The following is a 13,153-nucleotide window of genomic DNA, read 5'->3' on the forward strand; positions in this document are numbered from 1 at the left end:
ACCAATGAAACTGAAGATGACCTCTTCACTTAAACCTAACCCTCTACTCAAATTTCAAAAACAAGAAAATGGTGCCGTCTGCTTTGCTTAATATAAGATATTTTAAATGATTTATACTTTTACTTTTGATACTTAAGTATCAAGAGTACATTTAATTGCTAAAAGATACTTAAGTATATATAAAACCAAATACTTTTAGACTTTTACTCAAGTAGAATTTTACTGGCTGACTTTCACTTTTATTTGAGTAACTTTCTATTAAGGTATCTTTACTTTTACTCAAGTATGACAATTGATGATATAGCATAGGGCATATACACTTTTATCAAATAAAGTACACATTATTCAAGCACACATTACTTTACCCGTGCAGTGTACCGCCTGAAAGCTAAAGACATGTTGTGTGTTGATGGGCAACATTTTAAAAATATTACAAAACTTTCTTCCAAGCATAATGGCAAACGACAAAGAGAGGAGGATACTGATAACTTTAAAGACGGTACTTGGCGGGAGTTGTGTATCTTCTTTTTGCAAAAAGGTTCATCTTAGCTACGCGGCTGAAAGTAGGCGACCGCTAGAGTCCCCTTTCAGACACAACAAATATCTCCCTCGTTATTTTATTTTAAGACTTATATTGGAACTTTTAATGAAGTTACAATTAAATATGGAAGTTTATTTTTGTCAAATCTTATAAATACATTTAAAATGTTGACTTCTATGGCAGTACAACAATATTTTTATTCAGGCATCTGATAACGCACCAACATCGACGCCATCTATGTTCTTAAAGGCCCATTTCCAGTTTGCAAGAAGTGAAAGTAAATGGGAATTTATTACAACCAAAACACTCTGAAAGTGGTTGATTGAACAGTAATTTAAGTTATTTCATTCTCAACAGACATGATGTTTGTCGCGGCAGAATGCACCCCAACGTCTTTTAAAGACTTTACCCTGATTATGGTGAGTTAACTGCCATGCTTACTCTGTATTTATGCTCTATCATTGTGTCTAATTGGTTTCAACGTGTGCTGCACGCTTCTACTAGTGTCTATTCTACTGTATTCTATCTAACCAAATGTCACATTGTCTGTCTACAGCCAGCAATCTCTGTTGGAAATGTGGGGCAGCTGGCAGTGGACCTGATTGTTTCTACGCTCAACATGTGTCGAGTCGGATACATCCACACTGACTGTCTCATCCCTATGGTAGGGAACAACCCTTATGCTACATTCGCTGAGAACGCCAACGACCTCAGTACCAATGCAGAAGGTACACTAAATATACAAAACAGTGGAGGCTGGTGGGAGGAGATATGAGGACAGGCTCATTGTTATGGCTGGAATGGATTAAATGTAAAGATATCAAACATGGAAACCACATGTTTGACTCTTCCATTGATTCCATTCCAGCCATAACAATGAGCCTGGCTTCCTATAGCTCCTCCCACCAGCCTCTGCTTAATACAAAAATATGTGGACACCCCTTCAAGTTAGTGGATTTGGCTATTTCAGGCACTATAAAATTGGCACACAGCCATGCAATCTCCATAGAGAAACATTGGCAGTAAACCGTCATAGGATGCCACCTTTCCAACAAGTCAGTTCATCACATTTCTGCCCTGCTACATCTGCCCTGGTCAACTGCATCCCACTGCTGGCTTGCTTCTGAAGCTAAGCAGGGTTGGTCTTGGTCAGTCCCTGGATGGGAGACCAGATGCTGCTGGAAGTGGTGTTGGAGGGCCAATAGGAGGCACCCTTTCCTCTGGTCTAAAAAAATATCCCAATGCCCCAGGGCAGTGATTGGGGACATTGCCCTGTGTAGGGTGCTGTCTTTTGGATGGGACGTTAAACGGGTGTCCTGACTCTCTGTGGTCACTAAAGATCCCTTAGCACTTATTGTAAGAACCCGGTGTCTTGGCTAAATTCCCAATCTGGCCCTCATACCATCACGACCACCTAATCATCCCCAGTTTACAATTGGCTCATTCATCCCCCTCCTCTCCCCTGTAACTATTCCCCAGGTTGTAGCTGTAAATGAAAATGTGTTCTCAGTTAACTTACCTGGTAAAATGAGGGTTAAATAAATAAAAAGTGCTGTTATTGTGGAGTGGAAATGTCTAGGAGCAACAACGGCTCAGTGGCAATGTGGTAGGCCACAACTTCCACCGAGTGGTGAAGCGTGTAAAAATTGTCTCTCATCGGTTGCAAACCTCCCTACCGAGTTCCAAACTGCTTTAAAAGCAACGGCAGCACAATAACTTTTCATCAGGAAAAGTTATTGAAATGGGTTTCCATGACCAAGCAGCTGCACACAAGCCTAATCACCATGCGCAATGCCAAGCGTCGGCTGGAGTGGTGTAAAGCTCGCCGCCATTGGACTCTGGAGCAGTGGAAACATGTTCTCTGGAGTGATGTATCACACTTCACCATCTGGCAGTCCGACAGATGAATCTGGGTTTGGCGGAGTGCCAACTGTAAAGGTGGAAATAATGGTCTGGGGCTGTTTTTCATGGTTCGTGCTTGGCCACTTAGTTCCAGTGAAGGGAAATCTTAATGCTACAGCATACAATGACATAGACGATTCTGTGCTTCCAACTTTGTGGCAACAGTTTGGGGAAGGCCCTTTCCTGTTTCAGCATGCCAATGCCCCTTGCACAAAGCGAGGTCCATACAGAATTGGTTTGTCAAGATTGGTGTGGAAGAACTTGACTGACCTGCAGATAGCCCTGACCTCAACCCCATCAAACATATTTGGGATGACTTGGAATGCTGTCTGCGAGCCAGGCCTAATCACCCAACAATCAGTGCCCGACCTCACTAATGCTGTTGTGGCTGAGTGAAAGTAAGCCCCCGCAGCAATATTCCAAAGTAGTGGAAAGCCTTCCCAGAAGAGTGGAGACTGTTATAGACGCAAAGGGTGGACCAGCTCTATATTGGGGCTCCCGAGTGGCGCAGCGGTCTAAGGAACTGCATCTCAGCGTTAGAGACGTTACTACAGATCCTGGTTCGATTTCAGGCTGTATCACAACCGGCTGTGATTGGGAGTCCCATAGGGCGGCACACAATTGGCCCAGCATGTCCGGGTTTGGCTGGGGTAGGCCGTCATTATAAACAAGAGTTTGTTCTTAACTGACTTGCTTGGTTAAATTAAAGGTTAATGCCCATGATTTTGTTCGACAAGCAGGTGTCCACATACTTTTGGTCTTGTAGTGAAATAGGGTAGTTGTCTATGTAACACTGTACTGTTAATGATCATAATGTACAATAGTCATCGCTTCAGTCACATTGACATGGAATGAGATTCTCTCCTCTCTTGAACAGTGTACTCTTCTCCAGAGTTGAGGTTGGCAGTTCTTCAGATCAGAACCCCAATTATCCAGGTAATGTAACAGGTCGGCTTCATTTAACCCATTCTATTTGTAACCGAGTTAAGCCTTAAAGGAGAAGCTCACCCCAAAACACTTCTGGGCCCTTTATAACACTTGCCTGGCTGTTTGTCAGTACCCCAGACCGTTTTTAGGTTCATTGTTTTGAGTATTTAGATTTCTGTATTTTTATATCAACATGCTGAATTTCTACAATCACCTAAAATGCTTTGAATACTGTGTATTTATTGTTACATAAATAACAATTGGTGTCTCAGCATTGAATTGCCAAATAAATGTGTATAATGTAAGAATTATTTAAAAAACAAAGACCTACTTTGTGTGCAAAAGTCTTCCATATAAATCTGTAATCTGGTAAAAACTCTTCTTCATGGTTCTAAAATGGATAATTATAGGAGGCGGGATGAAGGAGCATCTTACTATTGGTCTTCAAGAAAGGAAATCAGAACGAAGGGAAGTTAACGAAGATGGTAGCTAGCTAGACTAGCGGTTAGTAGTCTGATGTAAAGTAAGGCTAGCGGTTAGTAGTCTGACAAAGTAAGGCTAGTGGTTAGTAGTCTAAAGTAAGGCTAGTGGTTAGTAGTCTGATGTAAAGTAAGGCTAGTGGTTAGTAATCTCTGAAGTAAAGTAGGCAAATGACATTAGTAGTCAAGTAGCTGAGTGACGTTGGTCAAAATGAAGTGCATTAATGTTCCAGGTCTGCTACAAATGCATTACACATTTTCCAATCTTTTCCTGACCTCTGGAGCTTTGTGTTAGGCATGGCAGCAGGCCATCCCACATCCTATGCTTGTTCTGGTTGGTAAGTTGTCAAGGTGGGTGGTCATGTGTGTTTGATTAGACAGCCACCGGTTGGAGCCCACACCCTATGCAAAAAGAGCAACGGAGCGTCGTATACAGTCCGCTCCAAGGATGTAAACAACGCTGCGTAAAGTGTATAGCAGCCTTGAGGGAACAGTGTAGCAGCCTTGAGGGAACAGTGTAGCAGCCTTGAGGGAACAGTGTAGCAGCCTTGAGGGAACAGTGTAGCAGCCTTGAGGGCACAGTGTAGCGGCCTTGAGGGAACAGTGTAGCGGCCTTGAGGGAACAGTGTAGCAGCCTTGAGGGAACAGTGTAGCGGCCTTGAGGGAACAGTGTAGCAGCCTTGAGGGAACAGTGTAGCGGCCTTGAGGGAACAGTGTAGCGGCCTTGAGGGAACAGTGTAGCGGCCTTGAGGGAACAGTGTAGCAGCCTTGAGGGAACAGTGTAGCAGCCTTGAGGGAACAGTGTAGCAGCCTTGAGGGAACAGTGTAGCAGCCTTGAGGGAACAGTGTAGCAGCCTTGAGGGAACAGCTTACTGACATTGGTTTCACATGGATATGGTTATGCTGTTATGGTTTTTAACTTGAGAGAGGAGAACTGTCATATAGGTCCTTTCTGTTGCAGACAAAGTCCAAGAAGTTATGTAAGCTGATGGTGTCTTGGATCAAAGCCAGTGGTTTCTCCAGGACTGTCGTGCTGTCCAGCAGTCATGCTTACCAGAGGGATGACCAACAGCTACTGGGGTACAGAACTGCTATCTACCAGAATTACTATGTTTAACTAGACTTTTGTCCATTCCATTTGTCACATGAATATATGGAGTGCATGGCAGAGAGCTCTGACTGACAAATCCTACATAAAATATATAAAACGTATTTCGCTATCATTGTCCATGTTCCGATATTCCACCAATGAATGTGATGATAGATGAACGTGATGATAGATGAACGTGATGAACATGATGACAGAGGAACGTGATGACAGATGAATGTGATGATAGATGAACCCCTTCCTTGCTCACAGGTCTCCCCTGCGTTACCTGCAGACTCCCTCCATGCAGAAGGTGACTGGTGACCGGCTGAAGGAGATGGAGTGGAAGGAGATGGAGACAGTATCTACCTTCCCTGGGGTTACTGACTCAGAGCAGCGCCTCTATATACCTGGAGGGGGCGCCACTAAAGGCCTCTTCACTGACAGGTACAGGAGACTGACGGGGGGTGTAGGTAGAAGTCACCTCTGAACACTGATACAGGATCATATTTGTTTTTACTGGCTATATTATCCTCACACATGCAGTGTGGAACACTACATCTGATAAAGAGGAATATGCTTACCTTGCACAAAAAGTTCACTTGGGTGCACTATGCAGAAATCGCCATTTCCTGGTTGCTAAAGTTCTAATAGTTCTCATAATTTCAGTTTGTGTCAAAACATGCGAATACAGTGTAGAGAATCACTGTACCATCTAAACCGCTGTGAAAGTGCTTTTCCATATTGTATTTTCAGATGTTTGAGGCTGGTGTACCAAACAGAAAGTAAAAGATGCAAAAACTACATTTAAGAATGGGAAATATAGAGATCTGTACCATGTTTTAGACTGGCTTTCAATGAGGCTTTAAGGTTTTCTCCATGGTGTTGTCTCTGTGTTCCAGCTGTGCTGAGGACATTCCTCTCCAAGGTTTTATCTCTGTGTTCCAGCTGTGCTGAGGAGATTCCTCTCCAAGGTTTTATCTCTGTGTTCCAGCTGTGCTGAGGAGATTCCTCTCCAAGGTTTTATCTCTGTGTTCCAGCTGTACTGAGGATATTCCTCTCCATGTTGTTGTCTCTGTGTTCCAGCTGTACTGAGGAAATTCCTCTCCATGTTGTTGTCTCTGTGTTCCAGCTGTGCTGAGGACATTCCTCTGGTGGTGGTGCTGATCTTCTGCTCTGAAGGAGACAACATCCCAGACGCCTTCACTCTCCTCAACCACCTCAACACCTGGCTCCACCTAGTGGACGCACCTGTAAGTGCTACTGTATGAGTACAGCCATATGATGTTATGGTTGCTTGTGTATGTATTTACATTTGAGTTATTAAGAAGACACTCTTGTCCAGAGCAATTTAGTCAGTGCATTCAACTAAGTTAAGTAGGGAAAACAAGTACATGTCACATTCATTACAAGTACACCCTTTGAAATAGTCACTAACCTCTAGTTGCACGTGACATGCTGGTAGAAATTACGTATAAAAATTGAAGTTTCCCTGAATTAAAGTCCCCGGCCTCTAGGAGCGCCGCATCTGGGTGAGCATTTTCTTGTTTGCTTACGGCCTTATACAGCTGGTTGGTGGTAAATAGACAGCTACGAAGAATCTAGATGAACTCTGTTGGTAAATATTATGGTCTGCAGCTTATCGTGAGGTACTCTACCTCAGGTGAGCAAAACCTTGAGACTTCCTTTATATTAGAGATTGTGCACCAGCTGTTGACAGAGATGCACACCACCCCCTCCCTGATCTTACCGGAGGCTGCTGTTCTGTCTTGCCAAGGCACAGAAAAAACAGCTAACTGTATATTATCCATGTCGTTGTTCAGCCATGACTCTGAAACACAGGATGTTAGTTATTCATGTCCCGTTTATACATGCCTATTCCATCCTTCATAGGCCCAGACGCAGCCAAAGTGGAGGATACCAGCATCATGGAGGCTTCTCTTTGGCAGTGGCATCCCCCCTGCACTCTTCTAAATCACCCAGTGGAATCTCCCCTGCCCCAACTCTTCTAAATCACCCCCTGCCCCAACTCTCCTAAATCACCCAGTGGAATCTCCCCTGCCCCAACTCTTCTAAATCACCCCCTGCCCCAACTCTCCTAAATCACCCAGTGGAATCTCCCCTGCCCCAACTCTTCTAAATCACCCCCTGCCCCAACTCTCCTAAATCACCCAGTGGAATCTCCCCTGCCCCAACTCTTCTAAATCACCCCTGCCCCAACTCTCCTAAATCACCCAGTGGAATCTCCCTTGCCCCAACTCTTCTAAATCACCCCCTGCCCCAACTCTCCTAAATCACCCAGTGGAATCTCCCCTGCCCCAACTCTTCTAAATCACCCCCTGCCCCAACTCTCCTAAATCACCCAGTGGAATCTGCCCCCCTGCCCCAATCACCCCCCCCACCCTCTCCAGAAATCGGTGACTCAACCCAGATTATAGGTTGGTCTGAATGTTTAGAAAATGGGTGACAGCATCTTTGGTGTTATGAGTCCAGGTTTATAGTCCTGAAGTGTGCCTAGTGGTTATCATTACCTACCCTGCTGATGAGAATCAATATTTACTCTACAGTTATTAAAAGTATTAAATCATCTCTTGTTCAGTGTCAGTTAATGCAGTCTTTGTAGAGAATGTGTGAGCCCCTAGATACAGTGGGGCAAAAATTATTTAGTCAGCCACCAATTGTGCAAGTTCTCCCACTTAAAAAGATGAGAGGCCTGTAATTTTCATCATAGGTACACTTCAACTATGACAGACAAAATTAGAAAAAAACATCCAGAAAATCACATTGTAGGACTTTGTATGAATTTATTTGCAAATTATGATGGAAAATTATCTCAATAATTTATTATATACCCTTTGTTGGAAATGACAGAGGTCAAATGTTTTCTGTAGGTCTTCACAAGGCTTTCACACACTGTTGCTGGTATTTTGGCCCATTCCTCCATGTAGATCTCCTCTAGAGCAGTGATGTTTTGGGGCTGTTGCTGGGCAACACGGACTTTCAACTCCCTCCAAAGATTTTCTATGGGGTTGAGATCTGGAGACTGGCTAGGCCACTCCAGGACCTTGAAATGCTTCTTACGAAGCCACTCCTTCGTTGCCCGGGCGGTGTGTTTGGGATCATTGTCATGCTGAAAGACCCAGCCACGTTTAATCTTCAATGCCCTTGCTGATGGAAGGAGGTTTTCACTCAAAATCTCACGATACATGGCCCCATTCATTCTTTCCTTTACACGGATCAGTCGTCCTGGTCCCTTTGCAGAAAAACAACCCCAAAGCATGATGTTTCCACCCCCATGCTTCACAGTAGGTATGGTGTTCTTTGGATGCAACTCAGCATTCTTTGTCCTCCAAACACGACGAGTTGAGTTTTTACCAAAAAGTTATATTTTGGTTTCATCTGACCATATGACATTCTCCCAATCTTCTTCTGGATCAACCAAATGCTCTCTAGCAAACTTCAGACGGGCCTAGACATGTACTGGCTTAAGCAAGGGGACACGTCTGGCACTGCAGGATTTGAGTCCCTGGCGGCGTAGTGTGCTACTGATGGTAGGCTTTGTTACTTTGGTCCCAGCTCTCTGCAGGTCATTCACTAGGTCCCCCTGTGTGGTTCTGAGATTTTTGCTTACCGTTCTTGTGATCATATTGACCCCATGGGGTGAGATTTTGCGTGGAGGCCCAGATCGAGGGACATTATCAGTGGTCTTGTGTCTTCCATTTCCTAATAATTGCTCCCACAGTTGATTTCTTCAAACCAAGCTGCTTACCTATTGCAGAATCAGTCTTCCCAGCCTGGTGCAGGTCTACAATTTTGTTTCTGGTGTCCTTTGACAGCTCTTTGGTCTTTGCCATAGTGGAGTTTGGAGTGTGACTGTTTGAGGTTGTGGACAGGTGTCTTTTATACTGATAACAAGTTCAAACAGGTGCCACTAATACAGGTAACAAGTGGAGGACAGAGGAGACTCTTAAAGAAGTTACAGGTCTGTGAGAGCCAGAAATCTTGCTTGTTTGTAGATGACCAAATACTTATTTTCCACCATAATTTGCAAATAAATTCATTAAAAATCCTACAATGCGATTTTCTGGATTTTTTTTTCATCATTTTTTCTGTCATAGTTGAAGTGTACCTGTGATGAACATTACAGCCCTCTCATTTTTTTAAGTGGGAGAACTTGCACAATTGGTGGCTGACTAAATACTTTTTTGTCCCACTGTAGGGCACTACTTTTGACCTGGTCTATAGGGAATATGGTGCTATTTGACCTGGTCTATAGGGAATATGGTGCCTTTTGACCTGGTCTATAGGGAATATGGTGCCTTTTGGGATAGATCCTTTGTTCATTTGTGAAGCTGGTGTTGACACCCATGAAAAATGATACAACAAATAGGTTGAAAAAAAGAGATTCATTGGCCTTGGTTCATTTTCATGGAGTGTACATTTATATTGTGTGTGGGTGAAAACAAGTAAAATGGAACAAAGGTTTGCTGTGTTCCTTCACTGTCTTCCTCCTCCCTGGGCCTGCTGTTTCAACACAGCACCAAGAACCTGTCTGTCTCCCTCTCTTCTCCCACTCTTTACCCTTTTGCAGTGTGTGAAACTACACAATGTCTTGGAGGAACCTGCACAATGTTATTACAATAGATTTTTTGATACGTAAAAAAAAAATCTGTATTTTCCCAGACTACCCTAGCCATGTACAACATAAATAGCTTTCCATGTGTAGCTCCTTACCACACTCAATCATGGCAAAAATAATCTCTACTCAGAGGGCCTTAGAAACATTTTTTGCAGAGCGATGCTACTGTGGAAGGAGCATCATCCACTTTGGAAAATTAAGAAATTGGTCTTCTTGCCAAAGGAATGAGCCACCCCCCCATTGGCATGGCTGCCAATGTGTTAAGGATGCAACCAGGACCGACGCGGACGGTGGTTACTCATGTGCAGGACAGTCTTCTTTTGAACTGTTCATCCCAGACACCATCCCGAAAACCATTCTGGACTAATTTGGAGGGAAGGTGTGTTTTTGGAGAGAGATGGACCATACTTTTGGGTTCTTATCCTTGCTGGTGTTTTCAGATCCAATGGGTAATCTCCAGAATCCCTGTGAGATGCAGAAACTGTCATAACTTTTCTGTGCAAAAAAACCTCCAACACTATTCCCAGGATTATCCGCTTCGATAACAGACACCAGCTCGGCGAGATGAGCTAGCTGTAATCAGGTCAGTACAGAGAGACAAGCTAGCTGCTATCAGATCAGTGCAAAGAGACAAGCTAGCTGCAATCAGACAAGTAGGTGGACTGCCTGCCCGTTTTACAACCCTGGGCCCAACGTTAACAACGTTACTGTTGATGAGCAGTTTATGCCATTTAGGGGCCGCTGCCCCTTCAGGCAGTACTTACTCTCTAAACCTGCAAAATATGGAATGAAGATCTGGGCTGCCTGTGATGCTGCTTCATCATATGTGTGGAACTTGCGAGTGTATATGGGGAAACCAGTTGGAGGAGTCCCTGAGAAGACCCAAGGGATGTGGGTTGTCCTGGACGTGACATAGGGACTCCGTTGCCACAACATCACATTCAATAACTTCTTTACTAAACGCAAGCTGGGACAGGAGCTCCTCAAGAGGAGGCTGACGGCGGTAGGAACAGTATGAAAAAACAAGCCAGAGCTCCTACCTCAGGCCTGTTCAGTGTATTAAACAGCTATCAATTCCTCTAAGTTTGTGTTCACGGTCGACACGTCTCGTGTCCTAGAGGCAAAAATGTGGTACTCATGAGTACGCTGCATAGGGATGGGATAATCTGTGGCCAGGAACATCAAAAAACAGATATCATCATGAATTGTAATGCCTCAAAAGGATGGATGGACAATTTAGACAAGCTGGTGACTGGCTACAGCTGCAGAAGAAGAACCCTACGCTGGCCACTTGTGATATTCTTCAAAATCTTGGACATCTCGGTGTACAACGGGTTTAAACCCAGATTGGAACAGGGGGAAGCTCCAGAGGAGACGGCTCTTTCTAGAGGAGCTGGACAAGGCATTGGTAAGACCTCACATCCAGAGGAGGCAACATATCCTAAGGACACCAGCTTCTACAGCCATCATTAGGAGGGTTCAGGAGGATGCTGGTGCCCCATCTGCCCGACCCACAACTCCAATACCGGAAGTGTGAGTGATGTTGCATGTGTGTGTGTCTGACTCTCCTACCTTGGCCTGATGAAACTATATATGTGAGTGAGATGTTAGTAAAATTCCTGAACTGTTTATCATTCTAGATTTCAGCCGGTAGCAACAAGAAGAAGCACTGTGATGTGTGTGGACCCAAGAAGGACATGAAGACACAGTGCACATGCATCAAGTGCAATAAATACATTTGCAACACACACACAGCCTCATGTGGTGTGAAGACCGGCCTTAATGTGTTCAATGGGGCTCATTTATCAATTCCATAATATACTGTATATACTCTGTCCAGTTCAGTTCAAAGCAATAAACATCAATAGAGATGAAAACCTTGTTTCATTTATATTTGTTCAAGATAAACATGATTTATTCCACCCATGTCTTGATAATTTATTTCTGTTTACAACACGAGCCACGGTAAATGGCAAGTATTGCATGTATGCTGTCTATATTGCTTGTAACGGATGTAAGCATTTTTACATTGTTATGGCTGTATTGTTTAAAAAAAACAATGTTGTGGGTCCATCAGACCTGCGAACATTGGGTGAATAAGAGAAAGGGCTTGGCCAGTTGCTACTGTGTTCCGGACAGCATTGTAACCCGACACAGTCCTAGATTGCAGGGTTTATGGGAAAAGACAGCATTGGAATTCACTGATGCATGCATGGTAAGCCAAGGTGTTTTCCAGATTCTGGTCATGGATGTGAACGTTACTAAAACATTTGAACCCTGGAGTGTAGTCTGATGGTTGAAATAGACATTTAAAAAAGCTTGTTGCTGTGTAGCCAATACAAGAGTAATTTAACTTAAAACAAAGTCAAAGGTTATTAAACCATTTAAGGAAACTACATAAAACCAGTTTATTCTTAGATTACACTTTTACATAAAGGAATTGTATACTTGACAATTTCATTCAAAATAAACTGGTCATGAAATTTTGGTTTGTTGTTTAAACCAAATACAATGCCTGTTTCCATTTTTGTACAATGAAAAATATTTTTCCACTTCTTAAAAAGTACAGTATGTACATCATGGAAACATTACAACTCCTGTCCTCACACATGGTAGGACATTTCAAGTCATTTCTTATAAAAAATATAACATTTCATTTTGCCCTCTGAAAACAGATGAACAGCATTACAGATTGGCAATGCATAGCAGGCCTAGTTCAGGTGGATGCAAAGCAAAATAGAATGGACAACGTAAGAAGAGGCTAAAACTATAAAACAACCAAGCTGCTGATGCATTATTGTGACTCCATTCCACTACGGGGTAGCGGAGGCTGTCATAGCTGGTGTTTTAGAGGGGAGGATAGAGAGGGAAGGGGAGAGAGAGAGAGAAGGGGATATAGAGGGAGAGAGGGGGGGGATATAGAGGGAGAGAGGGGGATATATAGAGGGAGGGGGATAGAGGGAGGGAGAGAGAGAGAGAGAGGGGAGAGAGAGGGGGATATATAGAGGGGAGAGAGAGAAGGGGATATATAGAGGGAGAGAGAGAAGGGGATATAGAGGGAGAGAGGGATATATAGAGAGAGAAGGGGATATATAGAGGAGAGAGGGGATATATAGAGAGAGAAGGGGATAGAGGGAGAGAGGGGGATAGGAAGAGAGGGAGGGATAGGGAGAGAGGGAGAGAAGGGGGATAGAGGGAGAGAGGGGAGAGAGAGAGGGATAGAGAGAGAGAGAGAGAGAGAGAAGGGGATATAGAGGGAGAGGGGGAGGGATATATAGAGGGAGGGATAGAGGGAGAGAGATAGAGAGAGAGAGAGAAGGGGATATAGAGGGGAGGGGGATAGAGGAGAGAGAGAGAGAGAGAGAGGGGGGATAGAGAGAGAGAGAAGGGGGATATAGAGGGAGAGAGGAGAGGGGATATATAGAGGGAGAGAGAGAAGGGGATATAGAGAGGGAGAGGGGGATAGGGAGGGGGAGAGAGGGGGGGATATAGAGGGAGGGGGGATAGAGGGATAGAGGAGAAGGGGATATAGAGGAGAGAGGGGGATATATAGAGGAGGGGATAGAGGGGGAGAGAGA

At 44.0% G+C, this 13,153-nt stretch overlaps 1 protein-coding gene across 3 annotated transcripts; it reads left to right on the top strand.

The window, feature by feature from the left end:
- The first annotated feature begins 768 nt into the window (after nucleotides 1–768).
- psmg2 (proteasome (prosome, macropain) assembly chaperone 2) lies at nucleotides 769–7,301 on the top strand. 3 transcript variants are annotated; one of them, XM_042316122.1, is made up of 8 exons: nucleotides 771–960; nucleotides 1,098–1,269; nucleotides 3,321–3,379; nucleotides 4,811–4,929; nucleotides 5,210–5,383; nucleotides 6,069–6,189; nucleotides 6,830–6,910; nucleotides 6,975–7,301. In XM_042316122.1, the coding sequence occupies exons 1-7, from the start codon at nucleotides 901–903 to the stop codon at nucleotides 6,908–6,910; spliced, it is 786 nt and encodes a 261-aa protein (XP_042172056.1). In that variant the 5' UTR covers nucleotides 771–900; the 3' UTR covers nucleotides 6,975–7,301. The 3 variants fall into 3 exon arrangements, with proteins under 3 accessions (XP_024250951.1, XP_042172056.1, XP_024250950.1); XM_024395182.2 differs by having other exon boundaries at nucleotides 6,830–7,301; XM_024395183.2 differs by lacking the exons at nucleotides 6,069–6,189; nucleotides 6,830–6,910; nucleotides 6,975–7,301 and adding an exon at nucleotides 5,839–6,011 and having other exon boundaries at nucleotides 769–960.
- The last annotated feature ends 5,852 nt before the right edge of the window (nucleotides 7,302–13,153 follow it).

This window comes from Oncorhynchus tshawytscha, unplaced genomic scaffold, assembly GCF_018296145.1.
Source record: "Oncorhynchus tshawytscha isolate Ot180627B unplaced genomic scaffold, Otsh_v2.0 Un_contig_4682_pilon_pilon, whole genome shotgun sequence".
NCBI lineage: Eukaryota > Metazoa > Chordata > Actinopteri > Salmoniformes > Salmonidae > Oncorhynchus > Oncorhynchus tshawytscha.

Coding starts and splice junctions, on each gene's coding strand:
- psmg2 (XM_024395182.2), top strand. CDS start 901: ATGATGTTTGTCGCGGCAGAATGCACCCCAACGTCTTTTAAAGACTTT. Junction 3,380..4,810: donor TCAGAACCCCAATTATCCAG/GTAATGTAACAG, acceptor TTTCTGTTGCAG/ACAAAGTCCAAGAAGTTATG. Junction 4,930..5,209: donor GATGACCAACAGCTACTGGG/GTACAGAACTGC, acceptor CCTTGCTCACAG/GTCTCCCCTGCGTTACCTGC.